General features: G+C 34.5%; 1 protein-coding gene across 1 annotated transcript in view; it reads left to right on the plus strand.

The window, feature by feature from the left end:
• Positions 1–10631, plus strand: part of LOC107715295 (calcium-binding protein 8-like) — a 32749-nt gene extending 22118 nt beyond the window's left edge. Inside the window, exons 5-6 of the mRNA XM_016521368.1 lie at positions 5652–5808; positions 9775–10631. Coding sequence (XP_016376854.1) covers positions 5652–5808; positions 9775–9902 — 285 coding nt within the window. The 3' untranslated portion in view covers positions 9903–10631. The remainder of the gene's footprint in view (positions 1–5651; positions 5809–9774) is intronic.
• Positions 10632–11620: the final 989 nt, after the last annotated feature.

An 11620-nucleotide genomic window follows, 5' to 3' on the forward strand; every position in this document is an offset into this window, starting at 1 on the left:
TGTGTGTGTGTGTCTGTGTCTGTGTGTGTGTGTGTGTGTGTGTGTGTGTGTATGTGTGTGTGTTTGTGTGTGTACTTCAAGGGTATCGATCAAGTTAGTAGGGGCATATCACTGCACTTCCTCAAATGATTTTTCAATGCTTTTTTGGCGCGCAGTAATAACATGTTGGAGTCTCTGATAAGACACCACAGACGGTCACCGCTGATGTCTTGACGGAGTGATATAGTATCGATTGGCAGACTGTATGAGATATTCTGAATCATCTTGTCTTGATTAAGGATCGGTTTACTTCGATTCAGCTGTGACTTTGAGGGGCCACTGAAAAAACAGCAGATAAAAATAGGTCTGTCAAATTAACATTTTAGTTTAATACAGTTAGTTATTTTAAAATTAACACATTTAATCATGTCTGACTGACAATGGAATGTCAATGGAAACAGTTTGAGCTGAAGTACAGGCAGAAATACCTCCTAAATGTGAATATGTTGTCCAGAGAGAAAGATATAATAATAATTATTATTATTATTATTATTAATTATAGTAATAATAGTAGTAAATAAAGCAATATTTTGACTTCTAAATGGCCCTTTTGTAATTGCTTTACTCCTCTGCCACAATAATGTGTTCATCCACATTACCTTCATCCACTGTCAGACCAGAGTCAGACATATATTAATAATAATAGTAGTTATTAATAATTCAATAATAAGAGTAGTAGTAGTAATAATAATAATAATAGTGAATAAAACAAAACAATATTTTTACTTCTAAAGGACCACAATAATGTTTTTGAATTATCTTCAGTATATTGTGTCTTGAGTCCACAGTCAGTTCAAAGAAAGAAATCTATAATAATAATAATTATTATTATTGTTGTTGTTGTTGTTATTGTAAATAAAACCGATTAAGTAAGGCCGATTAACCGGCTTAAGGGCCTTTTTGTCATTGCTTTACTGCTACAATAATGTCTTTGAATTGTTCATCCTCATTAATGCAAAGCATGTTTTTTTTGGGTCCAGTCAGTCCAAAGAGAGATATACATGAATTTATTATCATTATTATTATTACAATTATTATTATTCATTTTAAAGAAAACAATATTTTGACTTTTAAATAGCCTTTTTTGTACCTTACTTGGCTGCCACAGTAATGTATTTAAAATATCCTAATATGGTAAATATTGACAACAAGCTATTATTTGCATTGAATTTGATACAAAAGGTGTTGCAGGAAATTTATTTCATTCATTTTAATAGATTGACAGCACTAATAAAAGTATTTGAAAATTTTAATTTGACCATAACAAATAACTAATCCATGGTATTTAGTACATCAAATCGTGTTGTTCTGCGTCCCTAAGAGTCAGCTGATATGGTCGTTCGCTCTTCTCTCCTCACATCAGTGTAGCTTAGCGCTCCATATCAGCATTAACAGACAAGGAATGGGAAGGAAAAAGAGCCGAGCTCTTATTTCATTGTGACAAATGTGTCAGGACACCTTCAACACGACACTTACCGCCCTCGTCCCGTGCTCAGTGGGTCAACCAAAGACATCAGCCTCTGACAGATTTCTTCATGGCCCATCTCCCTCAGTGTGCAGATCCGCTTAGCCGTGTGACATGAGAGCTGGCCACAAACCAGACACACTTTTAACACCAGGTCTAGGTTTTGGAGGGGAACTTGAACTTGAAATATTAAGACACAATTGCCTATACGATGGCATTTTAATTCATCATAAATAAATCATCATCATACAAATTCTATGGCAGCATTGCATAGATCCTTCCCAGAATGCAGAACTCAGTGAAAAATACCAATTGTGAATGAAGCGAGTGAAACGTTAATTGTATATGAACTTATATTTCATTTAAAACTGAAAAGTTTTAATAAAAACACTTCAGACTAATGAAAAATGGATCATTTTAATCAATATTTGTGTGTGCTATGCATTTTTATGCTTGAGTGTCACGTTATATCAAACTCAAAGTGGTCCCCAGCAATTGTTTGTACCTTATTTAATCCATAAAAATTTGTTTTGTTGGTGTAAACTAATGCATTTCGGTTAAATAATGCTTTTGAGTTAAATAGATGTTATTTCATCTGGTTTATTTCATCTTTCATAGGGAATACTATGACATGCAGAGTTGCTCCCTATGTAGACTGAGGCGGTTCCCTAGGTTTTGGAACAGATTTAGTATATTATATTTACGAAATGTATTGAATACAAACTGTGTAAGTTTGACGAGCAATGTGTAAATGATCACAATAATTTGGCAGTAGAACAGGCATTTTAACTCTCTGAATTAGTTTATTATTATGAATTTGTTTGTTTTGTCTTTCTTTATGAGAGCTCTCCCAAATCATTTCACAGAGGTATTTTCTTTCTCACATTAATCATGTACCTGCCATTAAAACGAGAGCCTATGAGTAATTGAAACGTTAATCACCTGCTACGCTGAGCGGTACTTCAGGATTGATGGTCAAAGATGTGAATCAATACAGACTTTCAGTGCCACCACTGCAAAATAAGCAACACCGTTTGTTGTAAATCTGTGATAATCAGAGGCCTCTCAAATGCCTGTCAGATCAAACAGACTGCGTGGATTACAGCCAGTACACACACACACACACACACACACACACATACATACATTAGCATTCACTCACACAAGGCAGACCTCCTACAAGAGCGTTCCTTTATTGATGTCATAAATAAAGTCAAACTGAATGTGAAAGAAAAGGAATGTATCATGTGACAATATTGTTTTTGGTATAAAAGAGTGATTTCCCCCCCTGAATTTATCATTTAATTTCCTTGCTTTATGTTTATGTTTTTGTTGGAGCTATTATTAATATAAATACCTAATATATATATATATATATATCTCTGTGGTGTGTGTGTGTGTGTGTATAAGAAAGAATAAATAATTTTATTCAGCATGGATACATTAAATTGATCAAAAGTGACAGTAGACTTAGATTTATAATGTTACAAAAAATATAAAAAATAAATAAAGAATAAGTAATAAAGAATAAATAAATTATAAAAAATCAGGATATTAGAATGATTTCAGAAGGATTCTGAAATAATAATAATAATTATTATTATTATTATTATTATTATTATTATTATTATTGAGTCTTCCCCACAGCTTATGGATGTTTCTGTGTGGTGGGTGGTAATGGACTCCTACAATATTCTTTTGAAATCATCTTATTAAATGCTGCTATGTTACCATAATTCAGACTTTTTGTTTTCAAGCACACTCTAAGTAAGTGCAATTATCCTGATAGAGTGCTTCAACACCTTTGAAACAACTTGCGGTAAATTGCCTCACTTAATGCCATGCAGGCATTGGTCATATGAAGAACTAGAACATTAGAACTGATGCCTTGAGGTACTACATCAACATCACTTGTTAACACAACAGGGTTGCAATCCCTACTTGTTTTATTGCACCATCATTTTTGACCATTTTTATAGATCGAAATGTAGAGTGTTTGAGGTTGCTGATGAGTTTCCATGAGCGGATTCTTAGCTGCTTATTTAGGCAGTAGAGAATGGGGCCATTTACGCTGAGCTAATGAGAGAAAAACACAGTTTGATATAAGAAATGCTATGATATTACAGAGTTCATAACCAAGACATCAACAGGTCTCTTTCATATAGTTTTCTTTCAGAGAGAGAGAATAGTCAGTGCTGGAAAAAGAAGTGAATTTGGAGTTGAAGGGATCCCATGAGAGTATGTGTCTGAATGGGTGTGAATAACTGAATAACTTAGATACACACTCAGTGCTGTCATCTCGCTCCTCACAAGAGACAATCCCAGCTGATAATGTCTCATTGAGACTTTACGCATGGCTTTGTTTAAGGGACATTGTCTGAAAAGCCTCTGCGATAACATCAGATAACTGTTGGTTCTGCATCTTCGCTGAATCCCCAGGAGCTTCTAAAGGGCACAAGGACTGTATGTTTGCTAAGAGGTCAAGGTTTGGCTGTTAGCATGGTCCAGTTAACTATTGCCAGTAGATGCCATAACCATCTGAGTGTGAAAAGCTTCTTGAATGTCCATTCAAAGGTTGCTGTGTATTCTGATGAAAGAAACATAATTTCATTATATTGTAGTATAATATGATTTCATTATATTATAGATTTTCAATTTAATTTAAGGAAGAATGGTAAATTGCAAATCAAATAACATTTATGTATACACTTATTAGAAATATTTATGTTATTAGATATATATTTCCAATTTAATTTAAGCAAGGATGGTAATTTAGAAATTCAGCAAATTGTAAATTAATGTAATTGTGTACATTTATATAGTAATTTGATTGCAACTGCATTCTTATAGGAAATATTTTTTTATTTTACATTTTAAATTGTATTCATATTTATTTTCTTATTTATATTAGTATTCAAATTGGAAGCATTTATTTATTCAATATATATTTCCAATTTAATTTCAGCAAGAATAGTTATTTAGAAATTCAGTAAATTGTAAATTAAACAATGTAATTGTGTACATTTATGTAATCATTTTTTATTATAACGGCATACTTAAAGGGAATATTTAATTTATTTGTAATATTTATTGTTTAATTTTTAATTTATATTTTATTAAAATGAGATATATATATATATATCCTTTAGAAATATTTTGTTTTCATTATATATGTTGCTGCATTCTTAGTTTTTTCTTTTTAACCTGGTTAAATAAAGGTTTACTACTAGTAGTAATGTGCATACATTTTGACCATCTTTTTTGGTTTGTTTAGTTAAAAAGTAAGCAGATATGTAATGAAATCAATGCATTTATACGATACACATTACATATGCTTGAACAGCATCAATGAAAACACTTGCAAAGATTTCAAGAGTCTGGAAAAATGTGTTTGAGTGAATAGAATCAAGGAGAAGGACACAGGAATGCAATACATATTTTCTCATACAGTTCAATAATTTATTGACTCTGCCAAGACAGGATAACACCCCCACCACCAAAGCTCATTCAAGGCTTCTGAGAAGACCCTTGACACAGAGCTTGTCGGGAAATTGGACAAGTTCAAGTCTGTCTCTCTCAGTGATTCTGAATTATTGAACCAGCCCAAATCTGCCTCCTCTTTTTCGTCTTCTCCTTTATTCAGCTTTCACCCAGCTTCAGGTCGCAGTGCTGTCACTACAGACATTGCAGTTCAATGAGGACAGAGATGCACTGCTAATTGGACATCAGAAATGAAGTCTCTTAGATGAAGTGTGTTTCTGTTAAGGATTTTATTTGATGTATTTTTGGGTTGCAGGACAGTAAAGATGTGAGGAACTATTGGACATGTCAACATCGATGTAGATTCACATCTCATTTGTGTCCGAAAGATTGTCCAGTGCAATGATCAATTTATGTGCTGTGCTTCTTTTCATTGTTCACCACTGACTGAGCCAGAGAGTGAGTGTGATTGAGCAAGTAAACACTTGATTAATGTAGTAACTGGCTAGTGAACCTCTCTTCTAGCTTCACTTATCTAAACGTTCTGTCGTAGCAAATTCTCCCATAATAAATGACTGTAGGATCTGAGCACTGCCCCACAGAGAAGCTCTGACAGCCCAGCCGTGCTGAGATTTGACAACAGGCCTCTTGTGTTTCCACTCCGCAGTTTGACATGCAACAGATGTCCCTGGAGGAGCTCAAACACGTCCTGTTCCACGCCTTCAGAGACCATCTCACCATGAAGGACATCGAGAATATTATCGTCACCGAGGAAGAGAGCTTGAAGGAGAACTCAGGAAACTGCCAGACCGAATTTCAGGGAGGTAAATAGCAAAGTGAACAATTTCATGTTAATTGACGGATCCCGCAACAATTTGTTAAACTCGCGCTGATTCAAGTTTACAGACTCTGGAAACTTTGCAAAGCTCCGATGAGGTGATGCTTAAAGTACTGCCAGTAACTCGAGAATTCAGTTCTGTATGAATACTACTGAAAATAATACTTAAAGGGAATATTTAATTTATTTGTAATATTTATTGTTTAATTTTTAATTTATATTTTATTAAAATGAGATATATATATATATATATCCTTTAGAAATATTTTGTTTTCATTATATATGTTGCTGCATTCTTAGTTTTTTCTTTTTAACCTGGTTAAATAAAGGTTTACTACTAGTAGTAATGTGCATACATTTTGACCATCTTTTTTGGTTTGTTTAGTTAAAAAGTAAGCAGATATGTAATGAAATCAATGCATTTATACGATACACATTACATATGCTTGAACAGCATCAATGAAAACACTTGCAAAGATTTCAAGAGTCTGGAAAAATGTGTTTGAGTGAATAGAATCAAGGAGAAGGACACAGGAATGCAATACATATTTTCTCATACAGTTCAATAATTTATTGACTCTGCCAAGACAGGATAAATCCCCACCACCACCAAAGCTCATTCAAGGTTTCTGAGAAAACCCTTGACACAGAGTTTGCCGTGAAATTGGAAAAGTTCAAGTCTGTCTCTCTCAGTGATTCTGAATTATTGAACCAGCCCAAATCTGCCTCCTCTTTTTCGTCTTCTCCTTTATTCAGCTTTCACCCAGCTTCAGGTCGCAGTGCTGTCACTACAGACATTGCAGTTCAATGAGGACAGAGATGCACTGCTAATTGGACATCAGAAATGAAGTCTCTTAGATGAAGTGTGTTTCTGTTAAGGATTTTATTTGATGTATTTTTGGGTTGCAGGACAGTAAAGATGTGAGGAACTATTGGACATGTCAACATCGATGTAGATTCACATCTCATTTGTGTCCGAAAGATTGTCCAGTGCAATGATCAATTTATGTGCTGTGCTTCTTTTCATTGTTCACCACTGACTGAGCCAGAGAGTGAGTGTGATTGAGCAAGTAAACACTTGATTAATGTAGTAACTGGCTAGTGAACCTCTCTTCTAGCTTCACTTATCTAAACGTTCTGTCGTAGCAAATTCTCCCATAATAAATGACTGTAGGATCTGAGCACTGCCCCACAGAGAAGCTCTGACAGCCCAGCCGTGCTGAGATTTGACAACAGGCCTCTTGTGTTTCCACTCCGCAGTTTGACATGCAACAGATGTCCCTGGAGGAGCTCAAACACGTCCTGTTCCACGCCTTCAGAGACCATCTCACCATGAAGGACATCGAGAATATTATCGTCACCGAGGAAGAGAGCTTGAAGGAGAACTCAGGAAACTGCCAGACCGAATTTCAGGGAGGTAAATAGCAAAGTGAACAATTTCATGTTAATTGACGGATCCCGCAACAATTTGTTAAACTCGCGCTGATTCAAGTTTACAGACTCTGGAAACTTTGCAAAGCTCCGATGAGGTGATGCTTAAAGTACTGCCAGTAACTCGAGAATTCAGTTCTGTATGAATACTACTGAAAATATTTTCATATGATCAGTTTTTCAGAAGCCTAGAAGTATTTTTCTACACAGGCATTTCAAAAATTCTTCAATAAAGAGTTTTAAGCCTTAAACCAAACCAACTAGCTCTGAGTTAAATCACAGCTTACAAACTTCTTTATCAAATACTTTTTGGATTCAAATAAGGTACAAGAATGTGTATATAATGTATTTTATGAGATAATGAAGTACTCCTCCCATGAAACATTAGAAATGATGTAATTGAATCAAAAACGATGATATATAAAATTGACTCATATATAAAATTATTGACTCATTGTCATTTATAATAATTAAGTACAATATCACATATATTTAAATTTATATATAAAAATAGATATATTTACATTTTATTACAAAGAATATAATTATATATAAATAAGTAGCAAGAGTATAGTTGATAATGCCATTTGCAATGCATTCTCGCTCAACAGCGACTTCCTTGATTGGTGGATCTAATAAGGAACACGTTTTTTTTTCAATTATGCTAAGATCACAGACTTTAAGCTTCTACAGAAGCATGTATCATGGTGCAATATAAACTTTTTTAACTTATAGTCATTTATTAAAAAATACAATATATTAAATTAATTAATTTAAAACAATAATTATAAAAAAAAAAATGAAATTAAATATATTTAAATTTGATTGCAAAATGCTTAATTATAGATAGTAGTAAGAATGTAGTCAGTATGTCACTCACAATGCTTTATGGAAGTGATAGCGACTTCTCTGATTGGTCGATCTAATGGATACTTTTTATATTAAAGGGGTGGTTCATTGCGATTTCACTTTTTTAATGTTAGTTAGTGTGTAATGTTGCTGTTTGAGTATAAACAATATCTGCAGTTACGAAGCTGAAAGTTCAATGCAAACAGAGATATCGTCTTTTAAAATTCTGGCAGTTTAATGCCTACATGACGCCGTTGTTTACAATACAACCGGAGCACATGCCGCTGAGGTGAGGGGCGGGATGTTTAGATGCGCACTAGAGGCGGTTTAGCCAATCACAACACACTGGGCTAGCTAACCAATCAGAGCCCATTGCCTATTTCTGAGGGAAGGGCTTCATAAAAGCAGGAAATTGATCAGCGCGTTTCTCAGAGAAGGGACAGAGAGGTGTGGAATAAAGGTAAATTATGTGAAAAATAATGCGTTTTTAAAAAAAACGAAGCATTAACACATGTTAGACTGCACCCCATAAACACGATCAAGCCTAGAAAAAAAACACTGAACCACCCCTTTAAGCTGAAATCGCATTGACTTTTGGCTTTTACAGAGCCATGTATTATATCTATAATTGACTTGTAGACATTTATTGTAATTATACAAATTAAATTAAATCTATTTAAATTTATTTAGAAAAATGTTTAATTACAAATAAATAAATAATTGGTGTAGTGGGAGTGAGAGGGTGCTGTGTTCTCATTTCCATGGTAACATCAACTCCTCTGATTGGTTCATCCAATGAAAAGTTTGCTTTTTTAAATGAAGCTGAAATCACATTGACTTTTGGCTTCTAAAGAAGCATATATCATAGCATATATCATTGCTTAACAATATCAGAGCTTATAGAAGGTCTTGAAAGGTTTATATGTTATCATTAAAAATTCATTTCTTTATGGATTTTTACTTCTGGAGCCCCGACTATTATGCTCTATAGCCTGATGTGTTTGCCCAGAAACTGGCCATTTAATAAGATGAGAGTTCTGTGCTCTCAGTGCATTATAGGTTTTCTTTGGAATGAAAAGCATCTGATAAATGTAATATTTTCCTTACTTCCAGCATTGGTTACTTTTGAATTTCACCCGCTTTTGAAGTATTATTGAACCAGATGTTTTCATCAGCCAACAGAAGTAAAAGGAATGAATGGAATTCTGAAACAGGGAAAATATCGTAAAGACTTCTATCCAATTATGTTTCAGCAGTTCAATATTTAATCTCAATATGCAGCACAGAATAACAACACAAACTGAATGGATGTCGGCCCGAGAAAAAAGTGAATAAAAAAGAACAATTTCATGCCTCAAAATCCAATTAGTCTGTCACAATGTTTTAAAATATATGCTTTATTGGCCCACACTGTGCCCTTAAACAGTTTCCCCTGAATATTTATTTCTGTCTGTCTGTGTGTGTGTGTGTGTGCAATCATGCGTGTGAGGCAGCTCAGCATAGCCACACGTTTTGTTTCATTATTGTTTATTTTCAAAGCCTCATTATGCACAGAGATCAGCAGCGCTGCTGGATCATTGTTTGGATGGCTTATGCTCATGGTGTGCTGTAATCTCTTCTCATTGATGCTCTTCTGTGTGCCTTTCACATATGCTCTGTTCTACTCCATCAGTGCATTCGAAAAAGAAGAATCGTCAGACGTGTGTCCGCAAGAGCCTCATCTGCGCTTTTGCAATGGCCTTCATCATCAGCGTCATGCTTATCGCAGCCAATCAGATGTTACGGAATGGCATGGAGTAGCCCCGCCCACTGTGAACCCTGCTTGATCTGACCTCTCTTAAGAAACATGCATCAAAAACTCCACTTTCTTTTAGTTCGAAGAGTGTGGGGAGCAGAGGATGTGAATCCCTAGAGCGAGTTTTGTTTTTTATATTTATTATGGCGATTGTGATTGTGGCAGACTCTGAAACGGCAGTGAGGGATGTTCTCTACCATCAGCTTGACAGGGACATGCAAGGGCTCCTCACTGGATACCATTTAATGCAATAACATCCTGTGTCCCTCCGCGCTGTGTGTTTTTCTCATTCCCTGTCTTTGAAATGTGACGACTTTGTACTTTATCTCACTCCAAGTCATGTCAGATGGGACCGATGAGGAGTGATTGGCAGCCAGTCCAATGGAGCCGCTGCCGGATGTCTGGCATCAAGAGCGTGTTCATGCTCATCTCAAATGCACTGTACGTTTTGTTCACAGCATTGCATTGTTGATGCTTATTTATGGAGTTTATTGAAGATATTGTTTAATGTTGAAGGGACTGTGGGTATTTTTGGAATAGCATACTACCATACTATTACTTTTACAGTATGCAGTTTACTGTGTACAGTATGCAAAGAAAATCACAAATGAACAAAATATACAGGATACATCAGGGTCTGCATTGAGTACTGTATCCCCCAGTGCATATTGACCTTTTGAGTGTGATCAACTAGAAACTATTTCAGCTGATTTTTTTTCTCCTCCTTTGATTGGACCATCAATACTAAAGGGATTTTACATTGGATTAAAAAATGCAAAATAACCATATTTTTGGGCAAATTTATTTATATTGCATATATGCTTTGCATTAGCATAACTGAGAGAGAGGGAGAGAGAGAAACTAAATAGTAAAATTTTTAAATTATTTAAGAACATAATTATGATTCAGGAAAGAAAAAAACATAAAAGTAATTAAAGTTTCATTTAAAATGATAATTGGCAGCTGCTGAATTAAACATGCAATGTGATCAAATTAAATAAAAACAACATAAAATATTAGTCTAAAACATTTATCATTGCATGCTTTTTTATTATTCAACATTCAACCGTTTGGGTTCAGTAAGAGTTTGGGGGAGGTGCATTTAGTTGATCAGTTGTGACAATTATGACATTTATAATGTTATAAATGATATTCTGATCTATACAGAGTCCTGCATGACATGTGGGAATATATGTGACCCTGGACCACAAAACCAGTCATAAGGGTCAATTTTTGAATAAATAAGCTTTCCATTGATGAATGGTATGACCTGAAATTTGTTCTCTCATTTCAGTTAAATTGTGGCCACGAAAGAAGAATTTGTTGGCTCGTTTTAGTAATTTGTGGCCACGTTGTACTAATTCATTGCCTTGGTTTGATAATCAAAATGAGGAAATGAATTAATACAGCGTGGCCATTATTTACTAAAACAAGGGAACAAAAAAAATAAGGCCATCTGGCCACGATTTACCTAAAATGAGAGAATGAAGGAAATAAATTTTATTAAAATGAGGGAACAAATTCTTCATTCGTGGACATGGTAAATATACAGTATTTATGTCCGCATATCATGTGCGGAGCAACATAAATCCATTTCAAATAAATTCTGTTCTTTTGAACTTCCGTCATCAAAGAATCTTGAAAAAAATTGCATCCCTCTTTCAACAAACATATTAAATAGCCCAACTGTTTTCTGATTGATAATAATAAGAAATGTTTCTTC

Source organism: Sinocyclocheilus rhinocerous, unplaced genomic scaffold (genome assembly GCF_001515625.1).
Source record: "Sinocyclocheilus rhinocerous isolate Xijiao unplaced genomic scaffold, SAMN03320098_v1.1 scaffold299, whole genome shotgun sequence".
NCBI lineage: Eukaryota > Metazoa > Chordata > Actinopteri > Cypriniformes > Cyprinidae > Sinocyclocheilus > Sinocyclocheilus rhinocerous.